General features: G+C 35.4%; 3 protein-coding genes across 3 annotated transcripts; all 3 read left to right on the top strand.

The window, feature by feature from the left end:
- On the top strand, window positions 1,018-1,713 carry LOC107636364 (protein FAR1-RELATED SEQUENCE 5-like). Its single transcript, XM_016339884.1, has 2 exons — window positions 1,018-1,211; window positions 1,338-1,713. Exons 1-2 carry the CDS (start codon window positions 1,018-1,020, stop codon window positions 1,711-1,713), a joined length of 570 nt encoding a protein of 189 aa, XP_016195370.1.
- On the top strand, window positions 1,858-3,929 carry LOC107636363 (protein FAR-RED IMPAIRED RESPONSE 1-like). The gene is made up of 5 exons (XM_016339883.1): window positions 1,858-2,185; window positions 2,252-2,460; window positions 2,555-3,182; window positions 3,356-3,458; window positions 3,836-3,929. The coding sequence occupies exons 1-5, from the start codon at window positions 1,858-1,860 to the stop codon at window positions 3,927-3,929; spliced, it is 1,362 nt and encodes a 453-aa protein (XP_016195369.1).
- Window positions 13,989-15,134, top strand: LOC110271484. Its single transcript, XM_021122418.1, has 2 exons — window positions 13,989-14,396; window positions 14,481-15,134. Exons 1-2 carry the CDS (start codon window positions 13,989-13,991, stop codon window positions 15,132-15,134), a joined length of 1,062 nt encoding a protein of 353 aa, XP_020978077.1.

Genomic DNA, 21,580 nt, shown 5'->3' with positions numbered 1-21,580 from the left:
AGTCTAGTGGTTATTTTGAAAGAGCTCAGTGTTTCACTAATCCATGTCTCTTCCACCACTAAATCTCCTATGTCCTCTCTTGCAGGTGGTATAATGACTATTTCAATCTCGTCACCAGTAGCAATTTGCCCTCAACGACGTGGTTCTCCTCAATAGCTGTTGCTGCATCTTTCATCAGGTAAGCATCCACGAACCACTAGCATTCAACTCCTTTATTCACTCCCTTCCGACAAAAATGAAGTAATGGATCTCTCTATTTTTTTTTATATTTTAACTGTTGTTGCGTTCTTGGTTTGGTTGATAATTGGTAATTTATAACTTGTAATTGCTAATTGTTAGGTTATTCTTTTAAATTGATAATAGCAATTTATGTTGCTGAACGTTAAACATTGATATAAACTTTAATTTGCAAACTGTTGGCTTGTTCATGATTTGTGTGATTATTCGATTGACATTGAGCCTAATTTTAGCCAAATACATAAGAAATAGATTTTATTTTCATGTACTCTAGAGTGTACTCTTTCATATTAGAAGTGAGCAATAATAAAACATCATGAATAAATTTTTTAAATTAATAAAATTTGTTGAAAAATTCTTTGCCACAATAGGATTTTCAGGATAGTGTTTCATGGCTTTTGAAAATGGGAACAAATAGCGTTCCAAAAATTTATAAAATCTTTACCTGCTTTAAAGTTGTGCATATTCAATAATAACCCTTGTAATAATGTAGATTAATATTTTTTCTACCACATTATTTTATTTTATCATAATATAACTTATTACAATATAATTACAATTTATATATTTTTTTATCATTATTCTAAAAAAGAGTAACTGTCCCTTCTAATTTATTAGGCTAGGTCTTAATTTAGTGAAATGAGTAATGTTATTATATGCGATATTTATGTTAATATTAAATTGCACATTGATATACTTTATTTATGTAACTTTCAGATGGAGATGGAAACGACAAAAGTGGGTTAAGCTAATGACGATGATTGTAGCTTGGACCAAGAGATGGAAATAGAAAAATATAAATGTGGTGGTTGCAAACAGTGTGAAATTGTTACCGTCGAAGATATTATCAATCATACATTTCCAACATCAGAGGTAGCATATGATGTGTATGTGAGATATGCCAAATGTGTTGGCTTTGGAGTTCGGAAGGGAGATTTTGTGAAAACCAAAGATGGTTGTTACTCAAGGCGAAGGTTCTTTTGTAATAGGGCCGGATTGAGAGAGAAGAAATACTATGACAATATTTCATGAAAAGGGGAACAAAGGGCTAAGACATGAACTAATTGTCAAGCTAAATTGTGTTTATATTTTGATAAAAGTGCAACTGTTTGGAGGGTTAAGAATTTGTTCGATGAATATAACCATGACTTAGTACCACAATGCATCGTTCACCTAATTCCGAAGCATCGGCAGTTAACTGATGCAAACAAGGCACAAGCTGACATCACGCATATGTATGGTGTGTCAACATCTCAAATTATGTACGGTGGGTATGCCAGAGCTAGTTTTACAAAGAAAGACTTAGATAACCACCTTGACAGGAGTCAACACTTACGTATTTTAAGTGGTGATGCCAACGCTACCATAAGCTACCTGTTTGGAAAGGCTGACGTTGACCCGATGGCTATGGCACGATATAGTTCAACTGCGGAGGATCGGTTATGTAGTTTATTCTGGGCTGATGGAATATGCTGAGCTGATTATCAATATTTTGGTGACGTCCTTGCGTTTGATGCTACATACAAAAAGAATAAGTACAAAAAATCATTGGTAATATTTTCTGGGAGTAACCATCACAGGAAAACGTGTATATTCGGGTTTGCCATACTTAATAATGAAATGGCATCCACGTACAAGTGGCTACTGGCTAACTTTTTGGAGGTCATGATGAACAAGCATCCTAAATTTGTTGTGACTGATGCAGACGAGGCTATGAAAGAGGCGATTAATGAGATTTTTCCAAATACAACCCATAAATTGTGCGGATGGCATCTTCAGAAAAATGCTACTTTGAAAATCAAGGACCCAGAATTATGTGAATCATTTCAGAAGTTCATTTATGCCAAGTGGGATGTTGATGAATTTGAGGAGGAATGGTCAAAATTGGTTGAAGAGTTTGGTGGTAGTGACATGTCATGGATTGACAAACAATATGAAAACAAAGAAAGTTAGGCCAAGGCATTTCTTCGAGATAAATTTTGTGCTGGTTTTAGAACTACTTTACGATGTGAAGGCATTAACAACTTCATAAAGAGATTTGTTCATTCAAGGCACAACATCTTAGAGTTGGTGGAGAATCTTGAGCGGGCTTTACAAGATTACCACAATAATAAGATGGTTTCTCAATTCAAGACAATCAATTCTGATCCTGTTTTGACAACTGGCTTACCGTCTCTCGAGCTTTGTGCTACAAACATCTATACTAGAGAGATATTCAAACTAGTGAGAAGAAAATTGAAGAAGTGGTTTCTTTAGATATTATACATAGTCAACCCCTTTCCACAACTATGGTATACAAGATTGTGCTTTTCAAAAGAGGGTCAAAATATTTATAGTTGTATATGATCGCAATGAGAAGAAATTGGAGTGTGAATGCTGTCATTGGGATCATGAAGGGTATCCTTGTAGTAATATGTTGTGTGTGCTGAGACGAGAGGATGTAGATGAATTTTCAGAAAGTCTAATTCTAAAAAGATGGACCCGAGATGCAAAGAAGTATACTAATGATCAAACAGTCGAAAGCACTGCAAATGATGCTGAAAAAGGTTTCTTAATGAGATATGGTGCTATGTCAGTTGCCACAATGTGGATGTCATTCCTTGCGGCTCAAGAAGTTCCACTTTTTGGTGATACGATGAATAAAGTTACTAGATGGACCAAAGATATAGAGAAAAGGTGTAGCATTAAAAGGCAAAATGGTGTTACTGATGTATTGTATCCTGCTGCTGAATTTATTGGTGATCCATGTGTCGCTAAGACTAAAGGTGCACCCAAACTCAAGAAGAATGAAACTAGGAAAAGGTCATGTTCAAATTGCTTCGTGAAGGGTCATACAAAGAGGCATTGTCCAAAGTTGGTTGATGAAGGTGACCGGAGCCATGACCATCTCCCTTCTCGATGTACAGACACAGATGAGCTTATTTATGCAAAGATTGCTAAATTTTGTTTGTTGAAAAAAATTTGATCAATTATTTTCATATTAGTATGTTAATCATATTTATTCTCCTAGCATGGTTAAAAATTTTGGTTATGTAATTCCATCTATTTATAGACGTAAAAATTAAGAAATGTGACATTAGGTTGTAATGAATTGTTTTTTATTTATTTGACATGCTAGATAGGCAGCAAAAGAGCCTCTTGGTGCCACTAGGAGTGAGAATAATGGGTGCAACTGTAGTGCAAAATCTAGTACTAAGCTCATGGGTTCTCAATCGAATCTGGTGGGTATAGGAGCATTTTCAGGGGTCCAATTTTATCCAACTCTTAGTAACTTATTTCCAATGCCACAGAATGGAGTACCTGCCCAACCAACCACTCTGCAAAATATTGGGCATCAATGGCTTTTACAGGTGAAAATTATTTGTATTTGTGCTTTAACCGTTAGAAAATAATTCTTCATGATTTTTGACATAACTATTCATATGTTTATATAGGCCATGGAAGCTAGGAATACCTTGAAACAATAGTGAAAAATAACTTAATTTTGCTTCTGGGATGTTACATTACCTTGTTGAACCATTCCAGTGTTGTTAGTATGCGAATTGTGCATATATTTTGTCCTTTGGTAATTTATTTTTGTTAAATATATTGTACTCAGTACTCACCGTATTGGTTCAATGAATTCTGATGGTTGTGTTCAAGTATTTGATTTGGAGATTCTCATGAACAGTAACACACTCCCTGGTAGTTGAATAAAGAAAGCTTTATGGTTTCTATTTTATTATTTAGTTGTTTAGATCAACCACTCCGATAAGATAATACCATGAGTTCATGACTTGTAAACTCTATCGAATTATCTTCATCAATGCCTTTTTTAAGTTGTATATTCAAATGCAACATGATTTTCCTAGTAAATTTTTTGCTGAAAAATATTGAACGAACCAATCCAATTGCAAAAGCATTTTTGTAATGAAAAAGTACTTATGAAAATAAAGTAAAGAAACCAATCCAAATGTACATCTTAATCTGAATAGTCTATCAAGTATTTATAGGAGGTATTTGAACTAGTTTTTATTTGAACCATTTTATGTGTAAAGGTAATTTTGAAAGACAAACCACTCAGGCCTATGAGACCAGAATGATTAGAATGAAGAACTGACGATGACCAAAAGCATGGATTTGGATTTTCACACTAAAAATAGGATTAATGTTGCAAGTATAGTCCAAACTCAATGGTGCATGGAATTGTGATCACACTTTTCACAACTCCGGTACAACTAACCAGCAAGTGCACTGGGTCGTTCAAGTAATAAAACCTTACGCGATTAAGGGTCGATCCCACAGAGATTGCCGGCTTCAAGCAAGCTATGATCATCCTGTAAATCTTAGTCAGGCGGATTCAATTGGTTATGAGTTTTGATAATTGAAAGATAAATAAAACGTAAATTAAAATAAAGATACTTATGTAATTCATTGGTGGGAATTTTAGATAAGTGTTTGGAGATGCTTTGTTGCTTCTGAACCTCTGCTTTCCTATTGTCTTCATCCAATCATGCGTGCTCCCTTCCATGGCAAGCTGTATGTTGGTGGATCACCGTTGTCAATGGCTACCATCTATCCTCTCAGTGAAAATGGTCCAGGTACGGTTTCTGTACGGCTAATCAACTGTCGGATCTCTCGTCTCGGATGAAAAATACCAGGCACAGCTACCACACGGCTAATCATCTGTCGGTCCTCACTTGTGTCGGAATAGGATCTCTCTATCCTTTTGCACACTGTCACTGCGCCCAACATTATATTCGTGAGTTTGAAGCTCATCATGGTCATCCCGTCTCAGATCCTACTCGGAATACCACAGACAAGGTTTAGACTTTCTGGATCTCAGGAATGCTGCCAATTGGTTCTAGCCTCTACCACAAAGGTTCTAGTCTCACGAATTCGAATGCTCTATTGTCAGGAGAGGCAAGTCAAATCCGTGGATCAGAGACCCAAGAGACTATACTCCGGCTGTCGTCCAATGACTACATTGAACATCATGTAGACCGCTTGTGGTTGTCAGGCACGCGGATCTTGGCTAAGCGAGTAACGAAGATAGTGAGTGATTGTCACGGGTTACCCCTTCATTCTGACTTAACTGAAATAAGTACGAGAGTATATCTTGGAAAAGAAGTAAGCGTGAATTGAAAGAGAAACAATAGTACTTGCATTAATTCATGAAGAACAGTAGAGCTCCGCACCTTAATATATGAGGTATAGAAACTCCACCGTTGAAAAATACATAAGAGAAAAAGGTCTAGGCATGGCCGAATGGCCAGCCTCCAAATGTGAAAAATGGCATAAGATGATAAAGGTCCAAATACAATAGGAAAGACTAGTATTTATACTAAGCTAGTTACTAAGGATTACAGAAATTGAGTAACTAAGTGCAGATAGTGCAAAAATCCACTTCCGGGGCCCACTTGGTATGTGCTTGGGCTGAGCATTGAGCTTTACACATGCATAGGCCTTTTCTAGAGTTAAACGCCAGCTTGGATGCCAGTTTGGGCGTTTAACTCCAGTTCTGGTGCCAGTTCCGGTGTTTTACGCCAGAAAAAGGTCTCTGGCTGGCGTTGAACGCCAGTTTGGGCCATCAAATCTCGAGCAAAGAATGAACTATTATCTATTTTTGGAAAGCCCAGGATGTTAGCTTTCCAGCTCAATTGAGAACGCGCCAATTGGACTTCTGTAGCTCCAGAAAAATGCGTTTGAGTACAGGGAGGTCAGAATCCAACAGCATCTGCAGTCCTTTCTCAGCCTCTAAATCAGATTTTTGCTCAAGTCCCTCAATTTCAGCCAAAAAATACCTGAAATTATAGAAAAATACACAAACTCATAGTAAAGCCTAGAAATGTGATTTTTGCAAAAAAAAAATAATAAAAATATAATAAAAAATAACTAAAATATACTAAAAACTACCTAAAAACAATGCCAAAAAACGTATAAATTATCCGCTCATCACTCAACCATTGATCATCAATCAAATTATAATCCTAAAGATGTCATAATCAACACAAAATAACCGGGAGTTTTAATCCTGGGTCGTTCTCCCTAGGAACTAGTGACAACAAGTGCATACAATTTTGGTTGTGGAAAGCAAGGGATTTCAATGATTGAAGTGAACAAATAAAGAGATAAAAGAACTAGACAAAATTACAATTAATAAACTAAATGAAGGAATAAAAGAACTATGTATGTAATATAAACAAGTAAGGCTAAAAAGTAATGAAAATGTGGTTCAAAACATAAAAAAAAAACCTTGACTTGGGATGAATTATGGAATCCCTTCCTTGCCATAACCACAACTATGATAATTATGATGGATTAATCTCACCAAGTCAACCCTCACATCGGAGAGTAAGTCAAGTGAGCATAATTGTTACCAATCCACAAGTCCTAGCTAACTTACTAATTACCTTAGTAAAAAGCTAGCGTTAGTGGAAACAATAACAACTAACAACCCAAGAATTATCACTGAATGTTGGACATTATGGCTTTAGTAATCCATAGACTCATTTCCCCTAAGCCAATGGGTGAAAATTACCCCATAATCAAAATTGGCATTTCATCAAACACATAGTGGGCATAAACATAAAACATGGCAAAATTGGTAAATTAAGGAAAGCTATGAACCATAAATGATCAAAATCAATAAAGATAACTCAAACAAATATATAAAAGCCATCAAACATCAAATTAAACAACTAGGAATCCAAAATTATAAGATTATGTAAATTGACAAAGGAAATTAAAATAGATGAAAGTGTAGAACAAGTAGTGTAATTAAAAGAGGAATTGAAGAAATACTTACAATGAAATTGCTTTAATCCCAAATCAAACTTGAAGTATAAAATGCTACAAACCCTAATTAAAACCCTAAGAGAGAATTTCCTAATCTACACTACTCCTACTCCTACTATGTATTTTCTACCCTACAAGTGAGCTCCCTTTGTTATGTGTTGACATGCTCTTAATATAGCCTCTCAAACCAGCCTTCTGCACTTTAGAAATGGGCCTAGTGACCCCCAAAACCGCGCAGCATGTGACTTTTTAATGGAGGCATGCGTTGGTACCTGTGCGGACGCACAGGCGTGTGCGTCCCCACACTTCACCGATTTTTCACTTATGTATACGCACAGAAAGTTGTGCGCACACACGCATGCTGATTTCCTCCTTGTGCGTACGCACGCATCTTTGTGCGCACGCAAGCATGGCTGTTCTCTTCTCCTTTGCTTTCTTCATGCTTTCTTCCAATTGCATGCTCCTCTTCTATTCCCACCAAGCCATTCCTACCTTATTCATCTGAAATCACTCACAAATAACATCAAGGTATCGAACGGAAGTTAAATGGAATAAAATTAGTCAAACTAAGCACAAAAGAGCATGTTTTCCTAATCAAGCACAATTTAGGGAGAAAATACAAAAGCATGCTATTTAGGTGAATAAGTGTGAGTTTATGTGATGAAATCCATCCAAATCAATCCAAAATATATCGTCAGATATGAATTCATCAAGAACCCAGTTAGATTTAGATATACTAATCATGTCATCGTCACTTCTGGGCATAAAAATTCTCCCATTATAGGGGTTAGCAGTGACAAAACACAAGGCAATAAAGATAATTACATTTCCAAAATTTTAGAAATTATATAGTTTTTAACATGGACTTTGAAAGATTACATCCTAAGATTGAATGACATTCTTTAGCATCTTCTTATTCCAAATTTCAATAACAAGTCTTTGAATGTCTTCTCTCCTTGGATTATGAGGTCCATACACCAAGTCTATGGTCATCCTTACTCTGTTGTATTCGTTGACCACCTAATATTGAAGCCGTATACCTCCATCATTAAATTGAGATAGATGTTATAAAAACAAAAAAAAATTGTAGCATATAATGCAAATTGGACATGTGATCATACCGGTATGGCACCACGCCGCCATAGATGACAGAGTGTCTACCATTGTGCAACCCACACACCACAGTCATTGCTTAAAAAACAAGAGTTCTCATTATTTTTTACAACAAATTAATGCCTCCTCCATTAAAGAAATAAATTTAAGCATTTAACTTACATAGTATGTATCATCCTAAATTATATCATGGGTTAGGTAATTGATTTATGATACTTACGATTGAGCATCTTGTTGGGGCACCTCTGGTTCTTGAAATTTGAACTTTGAAACCATTGGCCTTTCAGTATTATCCGATTGGTAAAACCAATCATCCAATAGTATATTCTCCAAGAAAGAAATCTGAAAATCAAAGAAATGAATTTTGACATGGAATTGGTTTCACAATCAAAATAGAGATATGTTTTTGAAGGTTAAAAGTCCATTGAACACACCACATCATATATTGCCTTCATCCTCTCGTGCCTTTGTTTTGAGTACTTTAGAGAGTCTAGATATGTAATCAACCCTCTACTTTTTTCCACAACTACTAGGAACCAATGATCTTTAACATTAATAGGTACGTATATCTGTGTCATTAGCTTAAATCATTTATTAGTTACAAGGATAAAATGAGTTAATTATTTTTTACCACAGTTGAAATAACTCATCAAGATAGTCTATTACCTTAGAGAGGTCTTCAACCTTGCCCATAAAGTTTGTTTTGATGTATTCCATTGTCCCAACAGAAATATGTTGTTGTTGGAGTGCTATTTGCTACAAGATACTAACAATAACAAGAGTAATATGAAATCAAAACTTAACCCAAAATATTTTGGGATAATAAATAAATAATGACCATAATCGAAAGCAAAATGATTTATGCCATTAGAAACTTGCAGCAAAAGTGGTTGGGAGGAACCATTTATTGCCTTCCACTGTAACTGCTGCATGTTTCATAAGCATTGATACCACCAGATTCAAAACCTACATTTGACGAGCCAGAAATTGTTAGTCATCAATCAAATTCAACAAAGTAAAAAAGGTATATCACATGAATTACTTCATGATTTACGTTATCTCCAACCCGATTTTTCAGACAAAGGGTCATCAATGCTTCCCAGCTTTCACAACAATGTCCGTTAGGCACAAGAATCTCTCTATTAATAACAAAATCGCAAGTTATATCTCACGAAATAAGCATTTGATTCCAAATCTCCAAAATCAGTAAGTGACCTACTTGGGGTCATAATCAATTCCAAAGATATAGGCAAAAATAGCCAACTCAGTCCCCATGAAAACCATTTTTGATGTCGGCCTAAATGCCACCTCCAAGCACTATCAATTTCGATAGAAACATGTATAAGTATTTAAAACAAAGACACAGAGTACTTAACAGGATATGCGGGAAAGAGGGGACTATTATCGTATTCATCTCATCACCATACATGTTCACCAAATCATGGGATTCATATAGCCATGGATGTCCTCGCTGTAGTTTAAAGTCTCCACGTGTGGGGATTTTCTTCTACAAGATGCAACTTCTACGTCAGAGAGGATTTTTAAGATAAAATAAAATTGAAAAAAATTAACGAATAATCTCTTTCACCTATTTAAATATTATTTATAGATATGTCCTGTTCTTTTAAGAGTAAATCACAGGAGTGTAGTGCCTTTGATTAAGTACTTGTAATTACTTAATTTTTTTTCAATTTTGTCCTAAAATCTTGAAATCTGACTTTCATTCATTTTTTTCACATCAAATCATCAGCAATAATTTAATTAAAATAGAAAGTGAGATGATGTTATCTACAGACCAAAGGGGTTGATTGGTTTCTATTTTTATTTTTAGGATTTTGTGAATCAGAAAAGAGAAGTAAAACCCTTTTTCCCCCATTGTTTTCAGTTTATTTAGGGAAAAAATCCATGTCAAAAAATGAACATCCAAATCAAGCTAATTAATTGAGTTTCTAACCTTAATCGATGATGTTGCTTTCTGACCTCTGCATTTAGTGGTACTCTTATGCCGTTTCAAGCCAGCGTTTTCGCTGATTTCATGATCACTCAATGGACCGGATGGTTTGCAATCTGGTTCGAGGTTTTGAGCCAAAGGACACCTTGATGATTTTTATTGAAATGGAGCCTTTGTTGCGGTTGTATGAGCTATCACTGATGGAGGTGACCCACTCACGGTAATATTCTCATCAGCACTAGCATCATCAATATGATGAGCAACAAATCTGGGTCCAGATGAAACAATGGACAAGATTGCATCAATCTTTTTTCCCTGGTCGCTTATTGTGGAGGATAAAGAACGTATCTCCTCAGCAACAATGGTTCGAACGAACCTCGTAAGGGAATCACTAAAAGAAGTCGTTTCCTTCAAACACAAACGAGAGTATCAGGAGATACACCAAATAAAAACTATAGAAATAGAAACATATTTCATAACAACATCTAATGAGACAATAGAAATAGATTTCATCACAACTCTTTTGAAAACTCACCTCTCCAAATGGCAATATTAATTGTTGGAGTGCAACGATTTTATCCCCCGTCTTTTCTTTTGTCACCTAAGGGGCAAAAAATTAAAGGAAGTACAAGAAAATAAAAATGAAATGAGATGTTGGTGTTCGAAGCATACCTCAATATTTTAGCTTCACCGCAATCTTAGCCCTGTTTCAACACCGTTTATCAACATTCAACTATTTTAAATACCAAAAGAATCATGTAAATGATCCAGGGAGCAACTTTACTTTTGTTCTTCAATTAATTCAAGAAGAAAACTATTAAAACCTAAACCAATAAAACCATTATACATAAGAATAACAGAAAGCCAGTAGAAAATAAAGGGTGCACAATGAAAAGCCAGAAACATAATAACAGAGACCACCTACCTGAACTGACTCGCGATGTTCTTCGGCAACCATGAGAGTTGACGAACAAGCACGGGAGCACCCAGGGGGACAAGGCTTCAGACTTCAGAGGCGGAGAGACTAAGCATGTGAGTAGAAGACTCCGACTAGAGAAGAACGCGAGCACAGCTCCCACGAGCAGAGATGAGTACTAACACAGAAGAAAGAACAAGGCAAGCTGAGAGGAATGTAGGTCCACGCCGTCAATGTCGCTAGTAGCCACCCCATCAACTGCATAGATTTAGGAATTTGCAAAGGGGGTTGGGGTTAGGGTTGGAGTTGGGTTTAGGGCTAGGATTAGTCATTCTGATGCAAAATTGTTAGGACTTGGGATTAGAGTTTTCCCAAAGATTAAAGGAAACTGTTTAGTATTTACCATAGTTTAAAAGAAGAAATAGATAATAAAAATATTTTTAAAAATTTTTGTTATTTTTTTTGTAATTTGTGTCTTAATGAAAGAATAAAAAGGAATGTCGAGTGATATTTTGTTGATTGCAAATTATTTTTGTTTTCACAAATCAAATATTAATACAAATTCAAAAGTTCATCTATAAATTTTTATAATGTTAAATAACCTAAACCATAATTACTAATTGACATATATATCTAATTTTGACAACATATTAATTTTTTATTTTTCTTTAAAAAATAAATAACTCAATACAATCAAAATTTATTTGGGTAATTTTTTTAAAGATTTTCGTAAGTGATTTTTTAAAGATCTTTAATAAATTTTTTTTATCAATTCATATTTTATATTTAATCCCATAAAAAACAAATTGATGCTAATTTTTAGATGTAAGAGTAAATTTGCTATGAAATAATATTATAAAGTTGATATCAACACTTAATCAGAGAAATAATAGTAAAATTCACATCAAATAATATTCTAAATACTATCTCAAATTAACTTTTAGTTTTAGGTTTACAAATAATCATACATTTAATTCAAATTATTAATTTATAAATGTCTGAGAGTATATTTCATATCAAAATTACTTTTTAAATTTTATCTAAATCATTAATTTACATATAATAGAACTTTAAATTTATTCTAAATCACTAATTCACACTTAATTAGAGATTACCGATGAACTTGACATTGAATTATGTTCTATATTGAATCTCAACTTCTAATTAATATTAATTTTTAGTATATAAGAGTAAATTTCATATATAGTAATGCTTTAACTTTGATTGAAATCACTAATTTACACTTAATTAAAAGTGCAAAATAGAAATTCATATGACTACATCAAATAATCATACTCTAAATCTGATATTAAGAACTAATTAACAATTTTTTTTATTATTATGATTATGAACTTCAAATTAAATTATGTTCAATTTTTTATATGATCAGATCACTAATTATCATTTATTTATATGTACAAATAAAATTTTCATGTCAAATCATACTCTAAATTTAAGTGAGTTTTTTAAGATTTTTAATTTACAAATTCTTATGAATTCACATTCTAAATTTAATCTCATAAAAAACAAATTAATATTAATTTTTGGATGCCAGAGTAAACTTGCTATGAAATAATATTCTAAACTTGATATCACACTTAATTAGAGAAATAATAGCAAAATTCACATCAAATAATGTTCTGATTGTTATCTTCATAACAAATTAACTTTTAATTTATGTTCATAATAATCAGACTTAGTTATATATGAAGTGATATTCTATATTTAATTCAAATTACTAATTGATACTTAATTACATGTGTAAGAGCATATGTCACATCAAAATTAAATTAATGCTCTAAATTTAATCTAAATCACTAACTCACACTTAATTAGACGCTTAAGGAGAACTTTACATCAAATTGTGGTTTATATTGGATCTTAACAACAAAATAACACTTAGATTTGAGTGCTAGATTAAACTTTACATGTAATAATACTTTAAGTTCGATCAAAATTTCAAAATTACTAATTGATACTTGTTACGGACTGCCAAGTTCAGTCCAAGAAGTTGTCGGGTCGGGGCATGCACTGCCCCACCCAGGCCCAAACCTCCAGCAAAAGGTCCCACGGATCGGTTCCCAACACCCGACCCAGGACCCGAACGACTTACCACCCAAAGCGTGCTATCGTTCGGGTCGGTGTCCTCAGGGTCAGTACCCGGCATCCCGACCCAAAGTCCGGGACAACCTGCTCACGTGAAAAGGGACAGCTCACAGCTCCTCTATCAATGGGCTTGACCATTGATAGGCCCACCCAACATAGTATATAAGGGGAGAGGACAGCTCCCCCCCCCCGAGGTACGTCACATTCTTACCTAATTCTGCCACCCTCCAGTACGGACTCTGACTTGATCGTCGGAGTGTCCTTGCAGGTGGCCACCCCCACTCCGTTCAACCTCCGATGTTGCCAGCGCACGATCTCCCTCGCTCCACGCCAGCTCGGGGTCTCCCCCTCTCTCCTACTCATCACCTTCCGACAACCCGAAAACACAAGGTAACGAACATTGGCGCCGTCTGTAGGGATCCCGGCACAGACATGGAGTGACTCATCACTTCGGAGGAGCTCCGCGAAGGAGGCGGGGCCCGTTTGAGCAGGGCGAGTTTGACAGCCTGCGCTGCCGAACATCCGAGACCCTCCGTTCAACCCAACCAATAAATGTACACTAAGACCCCCGAAAGGCTCTCCTTCAGGGGAACGGGAGCCGACAGCGCCAAGATCATGCAAGAGCTCAGGCATAGAGTACAAAATCTCGAGTGGGAGTTGGCGGCGAGGGGCCAATCCCACGAAAATGTCAGCCACTCGCACGGCGGCACCAGCCGGTCCCACGCCCACACCCGCTCCCCCTCCCGAGCATACAACAGCCAAGGTAGAAGCCTAATAAGGCACGAAGAGGTGCACACGCAAGCAACTTCCAGACCCACTCGAAGCAAGTCGGAAAGCCGCTGGGGGTCCCAGAAAGAGGAGGCCAGGAGACAACAAGATCCCATTATCATGGGAGCCACCGCTTTTCACCCCTCAATCCTCAAAGTCCGACTCCCGAGAAACTTCGACAAGCCGACAGACATGAGGTATGATGGGACCAAGGAACCCCAGGAGCATGTCACAGCCTTTGAAGCAAGGATGAACTTGGAAGGGGTAGGCGACGCGGTTAGATGCCGAGCATTCCCCGTGACACTGGCCGGACCAGCGATCAGATGGTTCAATACCCTCCCACAAGGATCTATCACAACTTTCGCAGACATATCCCAGAGCTTTCTAGCTCGGTTCACGACGCACATAGCCAAGGCAAAGCACCCAATTAACTTATTGGGAGTCACCCAGAAACCCGGGGAGCCAACCAGGAAGTTTCTAGATAGGTTCAACGACGAGTGTCTGGAGATCGACGGCCTCACGGACTCAGTCGCTAGCCTATGCCTAACAAATGGGCTACTAAACAAGGACTTCAGAAAGCACCTCACAACCAAGCCCGTATGAACCATACAGGAAATCCAAAGCGTAGCCAAAGAATACATCAATGACGAAGAGGTCAGTCAGGTTGTAGCAGCCAATAAGCGGCTGCTCCCTAACCCGCCAACCCGGCAGGCCCCTCAGGTCGACAGTCACAAAGAAGCTCCTAGGGACGGCACCCTAAACAAGTTACCCAAGCACCCACGAGTAGGAAGGTTCACGAACTACACGCCACTTACGGCACCCATAGTAGAAGTCTACCAACAAATTGCGGACAACGGAATCCTGTCCAGACCTAGACCATTGAAAGAGAGAACAGGAGGCAACAAAAGCCTTTACTGCGATTACCATAAAGAATTCAGTCACAAAACACAAGACTGCTTCGACCTCAAAGACACCTTGGAACAGGCCATCAAAGAGGGAAAACTGAGCGAATTCTCCCAGCTCATCAGGGAACCAAGGAAGCGGGAAAGAGAACACTCCGAAGAAGACCAGAGCCGAACTGTTAAGCCAAGACAAGAACCCACAGGAGATACCGATAACCCCCAACTTTCGTGGTCAACATCGTGGTCGGGTGCGACAGCCTCCCTAAATCCAAATCGGCAGCAAAAAGGGATACCCGCGTACTCTCCATCTCGACAGATGGTCCCGCCACCAGCAAAAGGCACCCCACAATATCCTTTGCCCTAGAAGATAAATGGTTCAATGACCTCCCCAAACCCCCCCCCCCATGGTAGTTACAGCAATGGTCGGGACAGGACTGGTTAGGCGCATCCTCGTCGACACGGGAGCCGACTCTAATATCTTATTCAGAAACGTGTTCAACGCCATGGGGCTCAAGGAATCCGACCTCAAAAATCACCAACATGGAGTCATGGGACTAGGTGATAACTACATCAAACCCAACGGGACGATTTCTCTCCCAATCAGCCTAGGAATTGGTGACGCCAGGAAATCGGTTATGGCAGACTTTGTAGTCCTCAGAGACTCCACTGCTTATAACATCATCCTAGGGAGGAAAACTATCAATGAATTCTCAGCTGTAATATGCACCGAGTTCCTAACAATGAAGTTCATAACGGACAAGGGAACAGTTGGTTTTATAAGGGGAGACCTAGAGACGGCAGTCGCCTGTGACAGCGCCAGTCTCTCCTTAAGGAAAGAATCTAAGAAGGCAGCTGGCGTATTCCTAGCAGATCTGGACGTCAGGATGGAGGACAAGCCAAGACCTGAACCAGAAGGGGACATGGAAAAGTTCCAAATAGGAAAATTGACAGATCAGTTTACTTTCATAAATAGGAACCTACCCCATGAACTCTAAAGCTTTCAATTATTCTCTAATAGAATTTTTCCATCAGTCATGAAGAATAGATTCTTTATAATTTCTTGATTCTATGGTAAAAGAGATAACAATTGAAAATGTCTTATGTCATGCTAATAGTATGTCATAGGACATATACTTGGATATTGGGTGCTTGATGTAGGAAGATGATGAAGCTTATTGAGTAGAAATTGTGAGATGCATACAATCATACTCTTTTAAATAAGTTGGTTGTTTTTTTTTTCTCTATAAAATCTTCTCAAATTAGTGTTTTGTTGCTGTGTAATATGAGATGACTGTAAGTTTTGAGATGGTAGACATGAATGTATATTATGAGAAGAAGAATATGAATTTAAATATTTTCTTGCAAATCAGTGTTTGATGTATTACTTATGTCTTGTCTCCTATGAATAAGGTAGCATGTTAGATGTAGAAGAATTATAATTTGTTCCTAAATTAGAATTTAGTGAAAAAACCAGGTTAGTAGGAATTTCATCACTAATAACATTTGGATTGAAGCCATTGTTTAAAGTAAAATCATCGAATAGATTAATTAACATTTTTATTTCATGTTGAATATTCGTTTCAGAGCTTTACTTTTGCTTTGAGATTATCTAATTTGTGATGTATCCTTATGAAAAGAGAAGTAACTTTCATAAAAAATAACATTCCTTGATATAAATATTTTCTTAGTTTTAATGTCTAAGTAAAATATATTCTTTTGTACCACTTTATATCCAAGAAAAATACACTTTCTTGATCTGTGATCTAATTTCTTTGTATGTGCTTGTAAAGTAAAAGCAAAAGCCAGGCATGCAAAGTCTTTAAGTAACTTAAATTTGTAATTGAATTGTTGAGAATTTGATACGGATTAAAATTATTAATTGTGATAGGAGGTACTCTATTAATAATATGAATAGCTTGTGCCATTGCATAATGCCAAAAGTAGTTTGGTATGTTAGCAGTGAAGAGAAGTGCACTTGCCAGATAGCTTAATATTTTCTTTCTACCATACTCTTTTACTGTGGTGATCATTTAGCACAACTTGTTAGATGCAAAATTAGTTTTTTTGGTAGAAATATTTCATCAAGAATTTTGGTCCATCGTTAGATCTTACAACTTTAACCATGACCCCTTTGTGTATGTATCATTAGAATAAAATTTTTAAACAAATTACTGATTTTAAATTTATTTTTCATGAAAAATAATCAAATGAATATACTTTTATCTTCAATAGTGGTGAGAAAATATTTATCGACGGAAGTAGATAGACTAGAAATGGGACCCCAAATATTAACATGGATTAAATCAAATAAAGATTTAGATTTACTAAAGTGATTGAAAAAGGTAATCTTTTTTGTTTAGCCAAATGACATGAATCACATAGTATATCATTCTTAGGATATGTAATGAATGGATGAGTTTTTTGTAATTGTTAAAATCTATAAAATGAAATATATCCTAATTGAGGATGCCAAAGAACACTTTGTGAAGTATATGTATGTGATTTTTCTGAGTTTTCTTTTGTAGATGCAGTTATGGTAGCACTCACTATTGCTTGGGATTTCATTGTATACAATTCCCTTTCTAATTAGTAGCTCCAATCATCTTTGAGATAAGCCACATCTATATCTTACAATCATGAGCATTGAACATAAATCAGTAAGATAGTACATTAGTTGCTTTTGAAATTGAAATTAGATTGCATTTAAAAGTAGATACATATAGAACTTCAGTCAAGTAGAAATTTTCTGAAAAAAAAACTATTCTACATACGGTTGTAACAGTTTCTAAACCATTTGACATAAGACTGGATTGATATATTTAATTGACTAAAAATGTTTGAGAGTAAAAGAAATATGGGAAGTGGCCCCTGGGTCTAAAATCCAATCATTTGAACTCAAAACATGAGTGAAAAAAAAGGATATGATATACATCTATTGATGGTGCATGAATTGTTGTCAAATTTTTATTATTAGAAAATTCTTGATGTTATTAAAAGAGTGCTATTAGTGCTTTCTTTTGCTTAGATGAAAACAAGCTATCTAAATTGATGTTCTCATCCTTTTTAGGAGAAGGAGTGATGCTGACTTCTTCATTCTCTATAGCATTGATAATGTCAATAGAAGTCATAACGTGATTTCCTGCCTTAACTTGATTTTGTTTCATGTATGGTGGAAAGTCATATGTATGGTATCAAGTGTCTACCAAATGTCCTATTTTGCCACAGTATGAACATAATCAAAATGCACCTCTTTCGTTGCCTCTTCCACATACACTATGCTTCCTTCCTCAACCACGAATATTAGAGGGTGTGGCTTAAAATTCACAATTTTATTGACCATTTGGTTTTATCTCAAAAACATTACTGACAGCAGAATTTACTAATGCCTTAGAATTAGGCTCAATATTGTGCACTTGTTGTCTTTCTTGTTGGAGAAGAAGAGAAAAAGCTATTGTAACATCTGGAAGACTTCACGAGTATTATTTGAGAGTGTACATTTACATATTAGTCATTAAGACCTCTGAGAAATTGAATCACATATGACTGATGCCTATAATGGTGTATTATATCCAAATCACAACTACAAGTGCTTCCACAAAGACAAGTGGGTATAGGTCGAAATTCATCTAATTCTTCCCAAATAGCTTTCAATTTTTTATAATAAAAATAGTAGACAACTCATCTTACTTATGGTAAACAAATCTTCTTCCAGCTCAGCAATTCAAACAAATCATTCTCATAGAACCTGTGCTTTAAGTCCTTCCAAAGCTCATATGCCACACCAAAGAACGTTTTGTAGAATTTCAGAACTCAGTGAGCCATGCAACCATGACAAGACAAAGAAATTGGACCGATCCCATGCTTTATAAGTGTCATCATCCTTATTGGGTTTTAAGAGAGTGACATCTACAAATTTAATTTTATTCTTTGATTTCAAGAAAATTCAAACATATCTGGACCAACTGTGATAATTTAGGGTTATTAATGAAGTAGTTGTGACTTGTGAATGAGAGTCCTGGAATTTCACTGGAATGTAGGTAAAAGCAGCTCGATGGGTCTTGTGAGCTTGGTTTTGTAGTGCTCATTTGGAGGATTGAGCCATCATCTTAGCAAATTTGTGAAAATCAGCAGCAGTGAAAGTTTGATGTTCTAGATTCACCACTATTTTATTTTCAGTCATCGTGGATGAACGAATTGACAAGCTCTTCTCTCACGAACATTACGCAAAAGTATACTTCATACGTGGTAAATAATTCACTTTTTTTTGTTAGCTTCCACACTCACTACACTATGAAAAATTCGTTCTTCAGCAAAATATAGTTTCATACATTTAATGTTGTTTATCGATAAATTTTTTAGATTAAATTATTGCACCTGATTGTTATGCTGCTTCTGCTATTTCTTTTACTTTTCGCGTTGATACATTTTAAAAGTTTGATTTTGATATACATTTGTAGTGTCAAAATTTTTACATTATTTTCTAATTAGAATTAATTATACATCATACAAACTTTCGGTATCTCATCTTTTTTTATCTTCTCTTACTCGCATATTACCTATACATAATACTAAATATATTCATATATACATGGATACTATCTGTATATTGCACGTGTTTTATTGTAGTATTTTGAAAATTGGATCGTTCTAGCCAATTTAGTAGAAAAAAAGTAAAATGATCATTTTTACCATTCAATTAAGAAAAATAATTGCCAATTTCATATAAAATTTGTTTCAAAAACTCGTTAGTTAAAACTCAAAAGGTTCTTGGTTTTTTTTTTTTTATTACAAAACAGACTTATACTCTAAAAGTAAATAACAAAATGGACAAACCAATTTTAATTAGCACAGAAGATCTTAGATTTAGTAGCAAAAATCTTTGCTTTATAATAAATAAACCCGAATTTGAGACTTGGTTAAAACAAGCAATGATACTAATCACAACTCCAACCACAACTTATTCTCCAATTTTTCTTTTTGTTAGGGATAGAAATGGGTCAAGCCGGTCCGAGTTTCAACTTAAATGAGTTTGGTCTACGTTGCAAATAAATAGCCTAAGTCTAGGTCTATTACTTTTTATAGACTTTTTTCAGGCTCAAGTCTGGCCTACTTAAAAGCCGGAAAAGTTTATGAACCTACTTAAAAAATTTGTTTCATTAATTATAACTCAAAATAATAAATTTAAAAAATATAAATTGACATTAAATACATTTTAAATTTTATAATTCATAGTTTGTAAAATATAATTCATTTATATATCAATTGTTAGTAACATATCATGATCATACTTATAGTCCATAATCATAAACAATTTCTTTAAAAAAAAGTTACAAAAGTTGACTAGTTTTAATCATTGATTTTTTTAATTTCGTTTTATATGAGTAAATAGTTGAAAGTCCAAACTAAAAATAATTTAATTTTATAAAAAAATATTTTGATGAGCTGATCCAATGAGCTTCTTAAGCTTTTTTAAGCTTATAACCTGACTGCTTTAACCAATAAACTTTTCAAAAAGCTCAAACCTAGCCTGTTTAAAAATACGAGTTGAGTTGAGCCGATCCTAAAATGAGTCGAGCCACGAGCCCCATTAGGTAGTTTGGCCCACTTCTACCCCTATTTGTATAATTCTAAAGATCAGTCAGTTTTGATTGAATTAACTGAAAATCGATCCTCTAGTCAATCTAACACTTATGAAAACAAATTTTTATTGAATCGATCAAGAAATTGCTAGAATCAGTGGAAAATTGGCAAACCAATTGAACTAGCAAAAGTTCATATCAACTGGTTTGTAAATTTTTTTTAAAAGGTTTTTTAGCATACAATTTTTTTTTATAAAAGCTTAAATGACGTGGTTTACATTAGGGGTGGCAGTCGGGCATACCTGTCCTCAAAAGTCCATTATTTGGCTAATTTTTAAGGATAAAAAATTATAATTTCTAAATTCATAAACACTAAAACCTTTATAACTCTAAACATCTAATAAACATAATCATCAATTAAGTTTTTTAAAACAAAATAATGAAATTAACATTGTTCAAAGCAAAATAAACATTATCTAAAATATAGGGCAAACGAGATTCGTACCCCTGACACTTGCTTAAATGGTCTAGTAAGCTAACCACTAAACCAATCCGACTTTGTTATAGTAGTCTCAAATTTCTAATGTTTTTTAGTCATACAAATTTCTAATTCGATTATCCTTTTTAGTGAGTTACGCAAAGTGGCCTGGCAAATTTCAACCCATTCGTTACCCAAAGTACATCTTAAAAAAAAAAAAAAAAAAGAAAGAAACAATAAAGTGGTGTAAATAAGATTAATTGTAAGACCAGAAAAGAGGAAATGCTGAATTGTTCTTGTCCCTAAACCATAATGTGGAGTGGTTTGACTTACCTTCCACGTTTTTATTTTTATTTTTATTTTTATTGAGCACTAAATAAAAAGAAAGAAACCCTAAATCATTCGAACTCACCCCAACTCCCTAAGTTAGGCAAGTACCTTTGTCTAGGGGTGTTCAAAATCGATCCGAACCGAACAAAATCGACCAACCGAACTGAAAAAACTGAGAAATGAACAAATTAAAAACCAAAAAAATCAAAAAATCATGTTTTCCTGTTTTTTCTATGGTTCGGTGCAGTTTTCAGTTCTGCCTGTGAAAATCCTAACCGAACTGAACCGAACCGGTCAACTAAAAACCCTAAACAACTATTAGATAACCTAACCCCACTAGGCATTTCCCATCCCCATCAGATAACCCTAGCGCAGCCAAAATCTCAAAGAAACCCCATTACCCCAGCCCCTCCCAGCCCCGCC

The sequence above is a fragment of the Arachis ipaensis genome, chromosome B04 (assembly GCF_000816755.2).
Source record: "Arachis ipaensis cultivar K30076 chromosome B04, Araip1.1, whole genome shotgun sequence".
Classification (NCBI taxonomy): Eukaryota; Viridiplantae; Streptophyta; class Magnoliopsida; order Fabales; family Fabaceae; genus Arachis; species Arachis ipaensis.
Note: the sequence above shows the minus strand (reverse complement) of the source record. Positions and strands in the feature narration are given on the sequence as shown.

Excerpts from the sequence above, each read along its gene's own strand:
- LOC107636363 (XM_016339883.1), top strand. The coding sequence starts at position 1,858 with ATGGCATCCACGTACAAGTGGCTACTGGCTAACTTTTTGGAGGTCATG. Across the intron at positions 2,186-2,251 it reads ACAATATGAAAACAAAGAAA|GCATTAACAACTTCATAAAG; the intron begins GTTAGGCCAAGG and ends TACGATGTGAAG. Across the intron at positions 2,461-2,554 it reads CTAGAGAGATATTCAAACTA|AGGGTCAAAATATTTATAGT; the intron begins GTGAGAAGAAAA and ends GCTTTTCAAAAG.
- LOC107636364 (XM_016339884.1), top strand. The coding sequence starts at position 1,018 with ATGGAAATAGAAAAATATAAATGTGGTGGTTGCAAACAGTGTGAAATT. Across the intron at positions 1,212-1,337 it reads GGTTGTTACTCAAGGCGAAG|TGCAACTGTTTGGAGGGTTA; the intron begins GTTCTTTTGTAA and ends TTTTGATAAAAG.
- LOC110271484 (XM_021122418.1), top strand. The coding sequence starts at position 13,989 with ATGGGAGCCACCGCTTTTCACCCCTCAATCCTCAAAGTCCGACTCCCG. Across the intron at positions 14,397-14,480 it reads TCGACGGCCTCACGGACTCA|GAAATCCAAAGCGTAGCCAA; the intron begins GTCGCTAGCCTA and ends TGAACCATACAG.